At 47.1% G+C, this 14,817-nt stretch overlaps 1 protein-coding gene across 10 annotated transcripts in view; it reads left to right on the top strand.

The window, feature by feature from the left end:
- The first annotated feature begins 2,077 nt into the window (after positions 1–2,077).
- RBFOX2 (RNA binding fox-1 homolog 2) overlaps positions 2,078–14,817 on the top strand; it is a 170,516-nt gene continuing 157,776 nt past the window's right edge. For 7 of the 10 annotated variants that reach the window (XR_010080185.1, XM_063395787.1, XM_063395788.1 and 4 more), the window contains exon 1: positions 2,078–2,573. Coding sequence is in view for 9 of the 10 variants with exons in the window: in XM_063395787.1 (XP_063251857.1) it covers positions 2,382–2,573 (192 nt within the window). In the remaining variant the exon portion in view is untranslated. The remainder of the gene's footprint in view (positions 2,574–14,817) is intronic. The other 3 variants (XM_063395795.1, XM_063395790.1, XM_063395785.1) reach the window with 2 other exon arrangements.

The raw sequence follows: 14,817 nt of genomic DNA, 5'->3' as shown, positions 1-14,817 counted from the left end.
TGGCACAGAGCATGCCGGTGGCAGCTGCAGGTCACTTTGGTAGGAGGGCACAGTGCCATCCTCAGGTCTTTTCACGTGCACCATGACTCAGGGTGCTCTGTGCTCCATGCTGGTCCTGGCTCCTCTGCTAGCAGGCTGCATACCATAGCCAGCTGAAAATGCCTCACCAAGGGACATGCCTATGGCACTGCCAGCTCTACCAGGAGCTGCTCTGCAGCACAGAGCACATGCACACAGGATGCAAGGGAGAACTGGGAGCAGCTTTGGCAACAGCATGGCAGGAGATGGTGGAAATAGGGTTAGGAGAAGGAGAAGAGAAAAACGTAGGCTGGGCACCATAAGGCAACTCCTTTCTTTGATATCCCCAAGGGAAGTGTCAGACAGACACTCAGTTACCACAGTGAGAGGACTGCTCCCAAGAACAGTCTAGTTTCTCTCCAAACTTTATTCCTAACTTGTCTGAAGGTTGAAGCCTTCTGCAGCTCCTCACTGGCAATACCTTAACCTGGACCCTTCACGTAGAATCCCTTGTCAAAATTAGGGGGCAAAGAGAAATACAGAAACACTGCTTTTCTCTATATGAGAAGCATCCCAGTCATGAGAATTTCAGCTTCTTTCCAAGCCAAGAGTGGACTGAACACGTTCCTTCAGTGTTGTTTGACAGTCTGGCTCATTTTATCAAACCCAGTCAAGATGAATGAGACGTGTTTACCCTCAGTGGGTGAGCAGACAAAAGCTGCATGTAATTGTCTTCTGGGTGCCTGCCATTCTGTGGGGATTTGTAATCATTTTGAAAAAAAGAGATTTCCCTCGTCACTGGAGGAGACAAGCTGGCACCTCAGCAGAAAACATACCACTTAAAATAGCTTTCAACGTGGCCTTGAAAACTATTTTTGGAAGAGGAAAAATGTGGTGTAAGGGAAGACTGGAGTCATGTATGGTAACTGTCTCTCAAAACCAAAGGCTCTATAATTTCATTAAGATCAACAGATGTAGTATGTACAGGGGATATGGAACACTAAGACAATCTAATTGGTCCACAGGCTTTGTTACACATGGTGATATTAGAGAAGAAAGGCTTCCTCACACCGACCAACTCCAGTTTTAGTTTTTTCCTTTTTCTCCAAATTGTTGGCAGGCAGGAGTGTCATTCCCATTCCATAAATCAAGCCAACCGTAGATTTGTATTATGGTCTGTGGATTAGTTCTCCATTAAGTTGCCGTGGCTTCCAGGCTACGTTCAGGACAATACAGGCTGCCCATGCCTTCCTCATTCTAGAGCAGACATTGTCCACAGTGCTACCAGATAGCAGCTGCACAGTAAAATCAACTTTATGTTTTGGTTGAGGATCCCAAATTTGTTCTTCAAGATCAAAAACGTGGAGACACACAAAAGGGCTGATGACTGGGCTTTGGGTTCTTGCAGACTGGTGTCTCAATCCTGTTGGAAGTCACATGCAGCAGAAAAAATGAGGATATATATGTATATATATGCAGGAGAAACCCACGGAGGCCATTAGTGACAGGAAATCAGTGCAGCTCTTTCTCAAGAAATCAGATGTGCTCTGGGGCTGCGAGGTGAGCGCTGGAGCGAGATGCGGGGAGGAGGCCTGGAGAAGGCCGCAAAGAACACAATGCAGTGAGTGATGCAAGCTTGCGCTGAGCAGGGATACGGGTCTACTGAGCCGGGCAGCACATCTTCTGCTGCGGGATGCTCCTGGAGCGGGGGGTCAAGCCAGTACCCACCACCCCAGATTCGCCTCAGTTCCTTACGGAACCGCTGCGGAAACCTCACGCCGAAAGGCAGCCCTGTGCCAGCGCGGCCGGGACCAAGCCGGCCTGTGACGGGGGACCCGGCTCTGCCCGAGGGCTGGGTGCCCCTATGGCCAACGCGACCGCCGTAGCCCCGCCGGAGGTCTTGCACCCACGGCGGCCCCCGACACGGCGGGCTCGGCGCGGCCCCGCTGCCCAGCCCTACCCCTACCCCTGCCCGCTGCGGCCCGGCCGGGCGGCCATTTCCTGCCGCCCCGTGCGGCTCCGCGGCGCCCGGAGCCCCGCGCCGGCCCCGCCCCGCGCCCCGCCCGCGTCCCGCCCGGCGCCGCCGCCGCCGCCGAAGGTTTCCGAGCGGGGGTCGCGCTGCTCGGGCGGCGTTTCCGGAGATTGCCGAGGGGCTCCGGCCCCTCCCCAGCCGCCGCGGAGCCCGTAAACCGAGGCGCTCTGGTGGGTCGGAGCCTGGTGCGCCCGCTGCTGCTCCGGTCGCGGCGCGGGGCTCGCCGCCCTCCTCCTCCTTCTGCTGCTCCCGCTCCTCCGGCACCGCCGGGCGCCGCGGTGACAGAGCGGGGCGATCGCGGCGGGGGGCGGCCGGGGCTCCGGCGGCGCGGATGGCGGAGGGCGGCCAGCCCCCGCAGCAGCAGCCACAACCGCAGCTCCTGGCCGGCGGCGGCGCGGGGTCCGCCCGCGGCGTGAAGCGGGAGCCGGAGCTGGAGCAGCCCATGCCCGGCGGGGACGGCGCGGAGGGCGGCCACAGCAAGCGGCTGCGGACGGAGGCGGAGGCCGACGGCGGCGGCATGCAGGTAGCGGGCAGGGCCGGGCCGTCCCCGGCTCTCCCTCCCCGGGGCTCGGCCGGGCCGGGCCGCGTTCGATTTCGGTTTGCGGGATTCGGCGCCTTGCGCTCCGTCGTGCGGCCCTTTCCCTGCGGGCAGCCAGGCGAGAGGGGCTTCCACCCGGGCTCCCCGGGCCGAGCCGGGCGGCTCCCGAGGCCGCAGCCCAGCACGTGGGTTGGCGGCGCGGTGCCCTGGGGGAGCCGCCGGGTCCGGCTCCCCGGACACCACCGGGCAGCTTGGGGAGGCCGCGGTGTCGGGGCCGGGTGCGGGACACCGGCAGCGCTCCGGGCCGGCGGGGTTTACCCGCGTCGCTTGGGGCTTGTGCAGCACCAGGAGAAATCTCAGGTGCTGCCTGGGAAGAGGGAGAAGCGGGGTGGTGGCGTGTCTTCTAGGTTGGTTCAGAATCCGCCGTTTCTGTCGTCTCCTGCCAGCGCGATTTGATCGTCCCCAAAACATAGCTTGTTTCAGGTGCATTGGCCTTTTGTGTTTGTGGGGTGATGCTGCCAAGGTGTCTCTGCCTCCCTTTGTCTGGGTGTTGTGGAGGATTGTTTTATTATGGCAGTTGCACTGGCCTTTTTCTGCTTCTGTCTGTCGTGATGAGTGTATGAGAGCTCCTTGGAAGCAGCGTGATTTATTCATCTGTTTCTCTTCTCACCTTTTCTGGGGTTGGTAAGCACTCCTGGCTTTCCAAAGGGAGCATCCTATTCTCTCCATGGTGCTTCTCATCAAGATGCCAAATGCTGGCCAACACTCTTCTTATTTCCCAGGCTGTCCCCAGTTCTCCTTCTCAAGAATTATTTGGTTTTTAAACAGCTTGCAGTAGGAAGGTTTTGTTTGTGGTTCTGTCTGATGTTCAGCCTTTCATGATGGTCTCAATACCCCCAGCATTGTGTTTTCCCGAGTGTGATGGCGTGGCCTGATGCCTTGCTGGAGTGTCGTACCCAAGTGCTGCTGCTTGTGCTCTCCCAAGGGCCCGCGAAAATCGTGCTGTGCTCTTTTATCCCTTGAAGTAGTGTGTTCTCCCACACGTAAGGTGTCAAGTATGACTCAGACAATGTGTACAATTGCAAGAAGAAAGATGCTCAGCATCAAAGGTGTGTTTATATGGTATGTCTTGCTAGGAGTTATGAATGAGTGCACAAGCATGGTGGCATGAAATTCTTCCAGCTCTTCAGAGTTGAACTGAGGCAGAGATCCTGTGTAGTTACAGAAGGTGCATCAGTTTACCCTGCATATAGCGGTTTAACTGGTTGTTGTTGATATAAACCTGGGTAAATCAGCTGAAAATAGCCCAGGAAGGGACTTGGGCTGATTTAGCAAAAGTCTGACTTTTTGCTTGTTTTTGATTGCATATGAGTGCATTTTCTCTACAGATAAAAGACTCCTCCCTATATTTTACATTGAAAAGTGTCTCATTATCTGTTCAATGAATAATGCAAGATAGTAAGATTGCAGCGTTCAACCATGGGGCTGCAACAGTGTGTATGCAAAGCAGTGTGTAATGCTGGTGGTCATAATACTTGGGATTGATTGTGGAATCAATTAGCAGAAAGCTGGGGTTTATTTCTCTGCCAAATAGTGGGAAATAGTGGAGAAATAGTGGAGAAATTAGGTAAGGTGCAACTACTAGAGCCCAATTTTTAAGTCTGTCTGTAGTCAGTGTAGCTGTTCTTCAGATTAGGACACCTATGTTGTACTTATTTGACATTCTTAGTGTAATTTTAATCTTTCCATGTGTACATATATGGAAAATATATATCCTTTTATTATAAAAGATGAACTAGGTGATCTTTAAGGTCCTTTCTAACCCAAACCATTCTGTGATTCTATGTCCAGAAATTTCCCTTGACTTTTTTCAGTTTTAAAGACTGTAGTTTATGTATTTGGAGAATCTTCACACGTTTGCAGGCAAGAAGTATACCAAATTTTAAGCCAAACTTACCAATAATATCAGAGTTAGGAAAAATGTGTTCTTTAATGTTTGGGAAATTTGGTATCTTTTTACTTAAAAGACAAAACACAAGATTGCCCTTCATGAGGATTTCTGTTCAGATAGTGCCTTCTTCTGAAGTACTTTACTTTAGAATAACGGCTTCTTTTTAGTAAATCTTCTATGTCTAACTGTATGTAATGCTTACAAGAGGAATAAAGAGCCTATTCTTTGATGTTTTTTTCTTCTCCCTCTCATATGTACTAGAAGCTTTCTGAAAGCTGGAAATCAGGCCAGCAACCGTCGTACCTTGTTTTTCCTGGAGATCCTGTCAATTTTCTACTTCCTGTTCCAGAGCCATGGGCTGTTGCTGTGTAAACTTGGTGGCCTTGTGTCTCTGGGCTGATAGCAAGAAATCATGGAATGCTGTACCCTCTACCATTTCTTCTTTGTATAACCTATACCTACCAATGGCTCAGGATATAAAAACAGCGTGTAATCTGAAATAAATCATTTAGCTGTAGAAATTACTAATGTAGCTGTAAAATGAATAGATTTTTGGGGGGGGTCTGTTAGTGTGAAATATCAAAACTAGGCTATAGGAAGGTAAAACAGTAGCTAGTTATTAAGACCTTGGGGCTGAGGGTGCCTAAAAGCTTTGTGTAGCCCTTAAATTTACTGAGCTTCTTGTTTTCTGCTGTCTCAGGCCAGCATGCTCAGACAGCTTATGCAGTTAGGGTTTCATTATCTAATCCATCTTTGATCAGGCCGGATAAATGGTGTTTGGCCAGTACTGATCTTGTTAGGAGGGTGGTGTAAAGCTGCTTGAGTTGGGATTGGGACAAATCGGATCATGGCTGCTATCTGCTTCTGGGACATATTTCAGTTAATCATAGCGTGGGAGGAAAACGTCTACCAGGAACTGCTGGTTTTTAGCTCCCTCTGTTCCATAAATGGCAAAAGTCAAATGCTACCAGCCAGGAATGTCACCTGGAAGTATTTGGATAGGTTTGTAAGCTTTGGAAGTAAAGGGCCCCAAAGGTACTGCTGCTTTTTAACTGTATAAATACTAGCAAAGAACTACCTTGTGTTCTGTTTGCTGACTTGGATGGTTGAATCGTTTGGATCAGCTTGCTGATCTGGGTAAAAATAATGCCTAACACAGGGGAGAAGACAAAAAAAGAAAGTTGTGTTAGCCTAGGTCACTGGTGAAACTGCACTGAAATGCAGTTGTTGATGCAGCTGTATTTGCTTCTTGTCAGAAAATACTAACTGCTGCATAGATGGAAGAGAAAGTACTCTTGCAACAATCTCTCTTTTCCTCTGTTCCTTGTGTGATGAGAGATGAGAAATGTTGTGGCTAGCTGGCAAGTGTCTCTTTCTCCTTCAAACTGCAGACAAGGCTGTAATTCCAGAGTGCTCTTTGTCTTCCCCTTCCAAGTGCTAGACAGTTTACACTGCTGAAAAAGTTACTGAAATATCTTCCCCTTGCTTTGCCCAGGGTTGAATGAGTTAATCAGCTCCTCATTTAGTCCCTAAGCTGAATTTTGATTTAATTTTTTATGGGGTCTAGGCTGGTTAGTAAATAAAATCATACTTGGTGGTAATACATGGGTGGAATTAGATGCAAGATGTGAACAGACCTGATCCTTGTTCTTCTTTCATGAATGACTTGTGTGCTCAGTACCCCTGACTATCTGGGAGAATTACTCTTCTTGCAACTGTGAGCATGGCCAACTGGTCAGGACAGACAGTAAATGTAGCTGTGGTCTGTGCCTTGCCCAGTCCACATAAATCTTTAGTGGCAGCAATGAGTGGTGACTCTGTGTTGTCATTCAGCCATGTCAGCACAGGGTTCATAAAGATGACTAGTGGTGTTGAGATCAGTCTCCTGTGACTAAAAGATGATGTAATAGACGATAAGTCTTTGCTCCACGAGAAAGTCTGCAGTTTCTCATCGTATCGTGAGCCAGAAGATGGTCTGTGACACCCTCTACCAGCCTAACTTCAGCACAATGACTGGAAATCTTGAACTGCAAGGTGCCACAGAAAGGGGAGAGTGGGGACGTAGCTGGTGCTTCAGGACAGCCAGTGTCCTTGTTCAAGCTATGGCCTGTTTGTGGTGCTCCAGAGGATGGCAAGAAATGAGTCTGCTGATAATTTCTAGATAGTTTTTGGTTTACAAGTAAGAGGGCTGACTGGGATTGTAATTGAGAAGGGGCCAGTGCATAACAACTTTTGTGTTGTGAGGGACCCTTTGGAAATCTGTATTTTAAAATCTTACAGAAGAGAACATCTAGTTCCAGTAAATTGTGGAAAAGCTGTGTAATCAGGTTAGCTTTTTCCTCTCTCTTATTTTTCGTGGCATGGCTGTCTTTGTAAAGAGATGCTGAGCAAACCAGGGGACACCAGACATTATAGTAAAAGAAATAAAGTTCCAATCTTTCAACCCCTGCCTTGGATCCAGGATGAGGCTTCCTGGGATGCTGTTTCGACAGAGTATTGCTGATGTGATGAGATGTAAAGAATCACCTCTAAGTTTGTTGTTGTTTCTCTGTTTGCTTTTGCCCTTTGTTTTTTTTTAATATTTGAATGTTATGAGTTAGACTTGACACAGTCTGGGAACACTTAGAAAATCTCCAGTTCAAAGAAAACCTTTGGCAAACAGACTGAAAGTTAGTATTTTATAGTTGTTAAGGGTGCTTTAATGTTGGCTCTTTTCTGCCATATTCAAGAAAATGGAAAGCCCGAGTGAAGTATTCTGCATGCTTTAGTACTCTTCCCAGCTCTCTCAGTATTTCTCTGTAGATTCCAGAGGTTTGTGTTCAAAGGTGATGGCCACGTTTGTGAGGTTGGAAGCCAAATAGAGGTCTGTCTCTACTGGAGGTGGTTTCCTTCTGCATATGTGTACCAGCTGTAGACATAAGCTTTTTATTTTTCCTTTCAGAATTCCTGTTTAGAAACAGGAGTGCTCTGGTATTTTACAGGAGGCCTGGTCTCTCCCTTGCATGTTAGAAAGATTGCCCACCTAGCTGAGTTTGGAGCAGCTCCCAGGCACATCCTGTGCAATACCCTCTGTCAACTGCTCCTCCCAGTGATGCAGCAAGCAGGGCCCCTGCCTTGCCCTTCTGCACTGGGGGTTTGTGCTTCTGTGTGCAAGGTTATCTCAGAGATGTGCTGGTCACTGAAGGTTTAGCAGCTGTGTTCCTGTGCTGGCTTCGTGCTTTACTGTGACTGCCCTTTCAGCCACTGCTGTGGTGAGGCTGGTGGCAGCAGGAGTACCAGAACACATGAGCTGCAAAGGAAGCAGCAGTAAAATAAAATCAAATGAATCAACTGCTTCGTTTGCACTAGAGGTAGGGAAGCCAAACTGAAGCTGAGATGGATCTGAACAGGAGTCTGTGTGTGGTCTGTGGCCCCCTAGAAACTGCTGCTGAAGGACATAGCCCTGTTAGCTTGGAAAAATAAAGCCTGTCGTTAGCAGTGTTTGGTTGGCTGCACAGAAACCTCTGCCCCTCTGGAAAATGTTAGGAATCATGTTAGTTGAAGATGTTTTAAAACCTGTCACTCTATGCTGCTGACTTGTTTTGTGGCACTTAGCAAACCTTAGTTTTTGTATGAAGTGCAAGAGAAGGGCAGATGTTTTGGTTGTCTGAAAACCTCTTATTTAATCTGCCCATCTCTGATATTACTTGACCTTCTATGTGTGTGTTTGCTGTTGAAATGTGGTGGCTGAGGGATCAGAGGAACATCCAGAAGAGAAGTGAGAGAAGCAATTAGAGGTAACGAGTTCCAGTTCATTGAAGCATTCTGTTGATCTACATTTTACAGTGGTATTCAGTGGACACCCAAGTGTAGCTGTCATGAGATAATCCCGATGTTTAGGGATTAGAGCTGCTTGGCTGCATTTTGGGCCTTAACTCCCTTTGCTCTCCAGTAAATTTAATCTTGCCAGCAATCTTCTGTAAATTCAGTTTGAAAGATATGTGTATACATTTTCCACAGCATGCTTCCCCCTCCCTCTGCTTCGCTTTCTTGCATGCATCTCATTTTTTCCAGGTTGAATTAGAGATATTTGTAGGAGCCAAGTCCAGCAATGGCAGGGACTGGATGAAACAGTCCTCACCAGTCCTGGACCATGCAACCAACTGGACCCTGCAGTGTTCCCTGTCAGGGCTCTGCCAAGCTGTCCTGCTGAGCTATGCCTGGCTGCTCTCCTGCAGGAAAGCTTTGCTGAGAAAGGCCACATAGTTTTCTAGATTTCTAACCTGGGTTCTGGAAGATTTCCAGGGTATTTGTGAAGTGTTCTGATCTCTCTCTCATTTGGCTTGTCACATGTACATACGGCATCTATCTAAACCACCCCATCAGCTCTCTTGCTGGACCAAAGGAAATGGGACTCCAACTCCTTAGCAGTGATATTAGGTATTTAAGTGGCCACAAAGAAAGGAAGGTTGTATGCAGAAGCCCCCTTGTTTAATGAGCAACATCAGCTGAACTAGAGCTGGAACCAGCATCTCCTTGGGCAGAGTAGAAAGCTTTGGCGGTTTCTGTCAGCTCACTTGGTGCGACATTGATTTTCAGTCAGCATTGTGCCAACTCCTAACCTTTGGAGTGTGAGCAGAAGGTACTTATGGTTCACACTGATTAGAAAGAGGCAATGAGATCTTCTTGGATAGGACAACGAGATTCAGGCTGGCATGTTTTTGAAGTGGCTGTGTGTTACTAGGGCTGTTGCTTATGTTTGCATTTGTCTAGGAGAGTTTGTGGTGCAGAAAGATTGGATGCTTGCTTCAAAGAGCATGGAATAGAAGCACTTGTTGCTTTTCTTCCATGACATTACTGAATTTTATCTGCTCATAATTGCCTCAGCAATAGTGCAGGTATTAGCATAGAGATCAGGAAGAAGCTGCACCATTTAAGGAGGAAAAAACCCTCATCATGCCAGCACTTTTTCCCTCTGACTATGCATAGCTAAATTTCTTTTAATAGAGAGGCTAAAGAATCAACCTTATGTGGCTTTTCTGTGTGTCACAAATATCAAAATATGTGCCCTGGAGGCCTTTGAGGCCTTGGGATCTGGATCCAGCTCAGGTTTCTTCAAGGGACTGGAGCATTGTGCACTTTTAATTGAGGCTTTCTGCACAGCTTTCCCACTGCTATTTCTGTAGAAGATTCTTGCAGACATTTGGGGTGATTGTCACTGTTGAGGGTGATGCCCAGGAAGAAAATCCCACCAAGGCATCACTAAAAAGCCTTGATTTAGTGCTGTGTGGGCTGAGGGGAGGCTCTAGCCGGGGTCCTGGTGCTATAATTTGCTGTTTGTGGTTGCCGTTCTCCTGCCCGGATGGGATGGGAAGGTCGCTTTTCCTCCAGTCTGCTCACTGACCTCAGGCAGCAAGGTGGGGGAAGGCCAGGCTCTTCCCAGCTGCAGAGCTGGGCACCTTCTTCCTGGGTCCCCAGATTTGCAGGTGGAGTAGCCAAGCATGTCTCTCCCAGCAGCTCCTGTGAGAGACCCTGCTTCTGAACCCTCTCTGTCTGGCTCTTTGGTTTTATTCTGTTCTGTGTCTTTGCTTCCCTTTTGTGGGAAGAAGAAATGAGGGGAAGCACAAGCAATGGCTTCTTCATTACCCTTTGTACTCTGCTATCCTGGAAAGCAGGTCCATCAGAGGCTTCTTTCCTACCCTTATTTCATGTTAAAAGCCCTGTGCAGCTTTGGAGCAAAGCTTGACCGGGATGGAGTAGGTTTTGTGGGTGCTTCTCCTTGCCTATAGGTGCTACTTCTTGAAGCTCAGCTTTAGAGGGACTGGGGTGGTTCCTGGGATTAAAGACCTCTCTCTGAGTGGTCCTGCTTCTGCTCCCAAGAGTAGGACCAGTCACACAGTCTGGGGAGGTCCAAACGGTTCATTCAGGGAAGGAAGCCTAGGCTGTGATGTCGCTGCAGCAGATGGAGCTGCGGGGCATACCAAAGGAAGTGGGGGCTGGCAGCATGATATGGGCAGATGTCCTTGGGCTGGTGGCATGGATGAGGGTGGGAGATGGGTGTTTGTATTATAGTGGTCTCGGGAATGTTTTGAATCATGGGGGAAGCTGAGGCAATAAAGTGTATGCAACACTGCTGCTGATTTGCAGCAGCAGATCTGAATGTCTCTTGGACAGCCTGCAGGAGAATCCAGCTGGCTTCTGAAGCACCTGCCCATCCTGTTATTTGTTTTGTCCAGTAGCGGAAGTTAAAGTGTGTGGAAATGCAGAATGCTCTCAGTGCTTTAATTCTAGGAAGAGGTCTGCCCACTGGTGCTGGGGTTATGTTTGTCCTGGGTGATCTGGAACTTCAGGTATTGTCTCCTCCATGCAGAGGCTTGAGGAGACAGAGAATGTGCCAGGGTGAGAACCCTGGGTGGCACAGCAGGCTGACTGGGGAGACTTTTAATTCGTGGTGGATCCGCATTGAAGAGGCCAGAACTCATAGCCAGTAACTGCCCAGCAGGAGAGTGTGACAGGAAGGCATCATGTGAGATCATAATTGGGTGGTCATAGCCTTTTATGTTTTTAGAGATTACTTCATCACCACAAGTGCAGCGAATGGATAGTGCTCACTGGGGCGCTATTAAACTTAATGGGAGTTTTGTAACCAGTTAAAATGGGTGTAAGGTCAGTCCAATATTTCATTTCTTCTCTTTCATCTCATGTATTACCCCAAATTGAATATACTGCAGATAACCTAAACCTTGCACTGAATACAGACCTATTAATTTTTAATTGTCTCTTCTACAGTGCTCACCACTGTAGTGTGGGTACTTCACATGTACTAATGATTTTATTTTTTAGTTTCCTGAGAGGTAGAAAAGGTATACTGTGTCTTACTGTAGAAGTGGAGGATTGAAGTACCTGGTAATAAGACAGTTTTGCCGAAAAAGGATTGACACAATCTAATTTATTTTTATTTCTAATTCTGATTGTAGCTGGGCCTTTTTTATTGAGGTCGGATTTTGGTGATGTTTTAATCCTTGACCTACAGCTCTCTACAACTTCCACTATATATCTCTATGATGCCTGCTGTTTCCATAGACTGATCCTTAAGTATGTCATATTGGGCAAATGTGCAGTCATGTTGTTTTTATCTTAAAACTCAGCAGAATAGCTTCAATTAAGGAGATTGGTCAGCATCATAGTGTAATTTTACTTGGAAGATAAGATTTGAAATCTAACTAACTTTTAAAGTAGAATGAATGCTGCTTATCTTAAACTATGAAACCACCTACCTTTTGGTTTCTGCAACTGTTTATACTGCTCAGAACACAGCACTTCTTAGGCTTGAATTGAAGCAGGAATTAGGAAAAAGTAGCACATAATCCTGATTTATTGTTACATCCCTGCACATGAGGAAACGCTGGAAGTTGCATGGGTAGTTGCTATTTTTTAATCTGCAGCCCTTGACTTTTGCAGTTGCTATTTTAGGAGAGAATGTAGCTACACTGCCTTTTGAGTTAAAAAACATCTTTTGGTCTGCTAAGAAGCAAGGAGCTGCTGTGTGGACAGCAAAGGCAGGAACTGACTCCTGACCCATTCCCTGTGCTGGCTCCCAGTGGGGACTGGCAGCTCTCCCCCTTTCCTCAGAACACAGGTCTCAGTGCGGTTGCTTGTGGTGAGGACAGAGACATGTTTGTTGAGAGACTTTGTGACACATTAGGGCTCCAAAGGAATCCTGTCACTTGGGATACAGGTGTCTTGGGTGAAACATACATGGTTGATTGTGGACTTGCTATCTCCTTTTTGTTGCTGAATAATGAGTCCTTCATGCATCCCATCACTGCCTGCTTTTTATTGCTTCTGCATGGGTGTTCAGTTCTAGTCTCCGTAGCTGAGTAAAGAGGGGGCCAGAATTGTGTTATATGGCTGGGGTTCTGCCATCTTCAGGGAACCCCAGACAACAAGCCCAGTTTTGGGCTGAATGCCTGATCTTACTTGTCGGATGGTTAGACTACAACACTGGAAGTAGTATAAAGCTGTAAGGGAGGAATAAACACCCCATCCTTTTTGGAAGGAGGAGATAAAGGTCAACCTGGCAATGCCTTCTTTGTGCCTCTGCATGTGTTGTGGGAATTCCCATTGCCTTGAAGTGGGGGGAGAAGATGAAGCTGTGTTCTCTCCAAAGCTCACATGAATCCAGTGGAGACCTGGCATCTGCTAGTGTCACCAGCTGGGTCGAGCAGGTTTTCCTCCATCTGACCTTTATACCTAAGAACTTCTTGGAAAAGTCTGACTTCCTGGGCTGGTTAGATTTCCCTAAGAGTCATGGTCTGCATGCCAAGTGCCTCATGTTGTGAGAGCTAAGCTGAGATGTCATAGTCACAGACAGAGGAGACAAAACCATTGTTTGTGATGGATGGGATGGACTCAGCAGGAGGTGATAGTGGCATTTGGAAACACTGCTGTCAGTGTGATGGTTAGATATCAACCATGGGCCAGAGAACACGTCTGAGAAGAGGAGAATGTAAAAGGAAATGGACCAACTGTGGATTTTGACTGTCAGATAGAGAGGATTACAGTGGAACTTCACTCTGTAGTGTTTCCATCTGTTGTGGTTTAATCTTAGCTGGCAACTAAGCCCCACACAGCTGCTCACTCCTTCCCACTGGGATGAAGGAGAGAATCAGAAGACTAAAGTAAAAAAAAAAAAAAAAGTGGGTTGCGATAAAGACAGTTTAACAGGTAAAGAAAAAGCCACACATGCAAGCAAAGGAAACAAGGAATTCAGTTGCATTTCCTATGGGCAGGCAGGCATTCAGCCATCCCCAGGGAAAGTGGGGCTTCATCGTGTGTAATGGTGATTTGGGAAGACAGACTTCACTCTGAATGTCCCCCCTTTCTCCTTTTTCCCTCAGCTTTATAGGTTGAGCATGATGCCATGGAATGACATATGGATATGGATATCCCTTGGGTCAGTTGGGATCAGCTGTCGTGGCTGTATCCCCTCCCAACTTCTTGTACACCCCCAGCCTCCTCTCTGGTGGAGTGATGCAGAAAAGGCCTTGACTCTCTGTGTAAGCACTGCTGAACGGTAACTAAAACATTCCTGAATTATCAACACTGTTTCCAGCACAAATCCAAAACACAGCCCCATAACAGCTACTGTGAAGAAAATTAACTCTATGAAAGCCAAAACCAGCAAACAATCATCCATCCCTTCTCTCAGTGCCCACTTGTGACTCGTCTTTGCTGTTGTGATGGGTGTGGTGAATGAGGCTAAGATTGGTATTTGAGTATATATTGTCTGACCAACTGATACTTGTCTATCTTCTCTCTCTCTCTCTCTCTCTCTCTCTGTCTCTCTCTCTCTCTGTGTACATATATATATATGTCCGTGTGTGGCTTTGCCAGGAAATTGAAATTATGCTCATAATTAGGTCTGGTGTTTGTGTTTGTCCCCTAATTAGATCCTTCCAGAAAAGGCTTGCTGCATTTCACTGTCTTGCCCTGATGTCTTCTGACTTTCAACAGGAATATCATATGGTCAGTGCCAAATGCTACAGTTTCAGAAAAATAAGTTTTATCTGTTGATAAATCACAAGTTAGAACCACTAAGTATTCTTCATGCTTTATGTTCTGCCTTGACAACTCTGTCTGTAGGTCTGATAACATATCTGAGTGTATCTCTCTCTTTTAGCCAGATCAATATATAAATTCTCCTGGAGATGGTTGTTTCCCATCGGGAAGGTGTTGCCTTGAATAGATGGAGGTGCTATGAGACTTATTGTGTGTGTTTTCCTCCTGTTATTCATTGCTTAAAGGGCTAAGTAAGAATTCCTTCTTTGCTGGTGAGTGGGTTGACGCTTTCATCTTGGGCAGTGTCAGGTATTTGGGATTGCTTTGCATGCCAGGAGTAGAATGAGTTGAGTTTACTTCAACCACAACCCCTTTAAGGACTAGGAATTCTTTGATGAGTGATTACAGTTAACTCTGGACTCTTAGTTGATGGATGTGATGGAGCATGTCCATGCTTCTTGGTAAGGTTTCCCTAAATAGGCATGACCTTTCTAGTGAAAACAGGAAGATAGTTTTTGCTTTTTTCCCCCCTAATGAAATTAGTTTCATTTTTGGACCTCATGATTACTGCAGATATTTACCATTGGAGTAGCTCATAGGCTTGGTAGCTTCATGGGGCAGAGTTTGGCAGCTCCACTGGAGTTTTGATAGGGGTATTGGCTTGCTTTGCAGTGTGACATTTGATATAGCATTTGTTCCATCCTTTCTGTAGCAGCCACTGATTTTCACCTTTGGTGT

This window comes from Prinia subflava, chromosome 4 (genome assembly GCF_021018805.1).
Source record: "Prinia subflava isolate CZ2003 ecotype Zambia chromosome 4, Cam_Psub_1.2, whole genome shotgun sequence".
Taxonomy (NCBI): domain Eukaryota; kingdom Metazoa; phylum Chordata; class Aves; order Passeriformes; family Cisticolidae; genus Prinia; species Prinia subflava.
The sequence above is the reverse complement of the archived record's forward strand: the minus strand, read 5'-3'. Positions and strand labels throughout refer to the sequence as shown.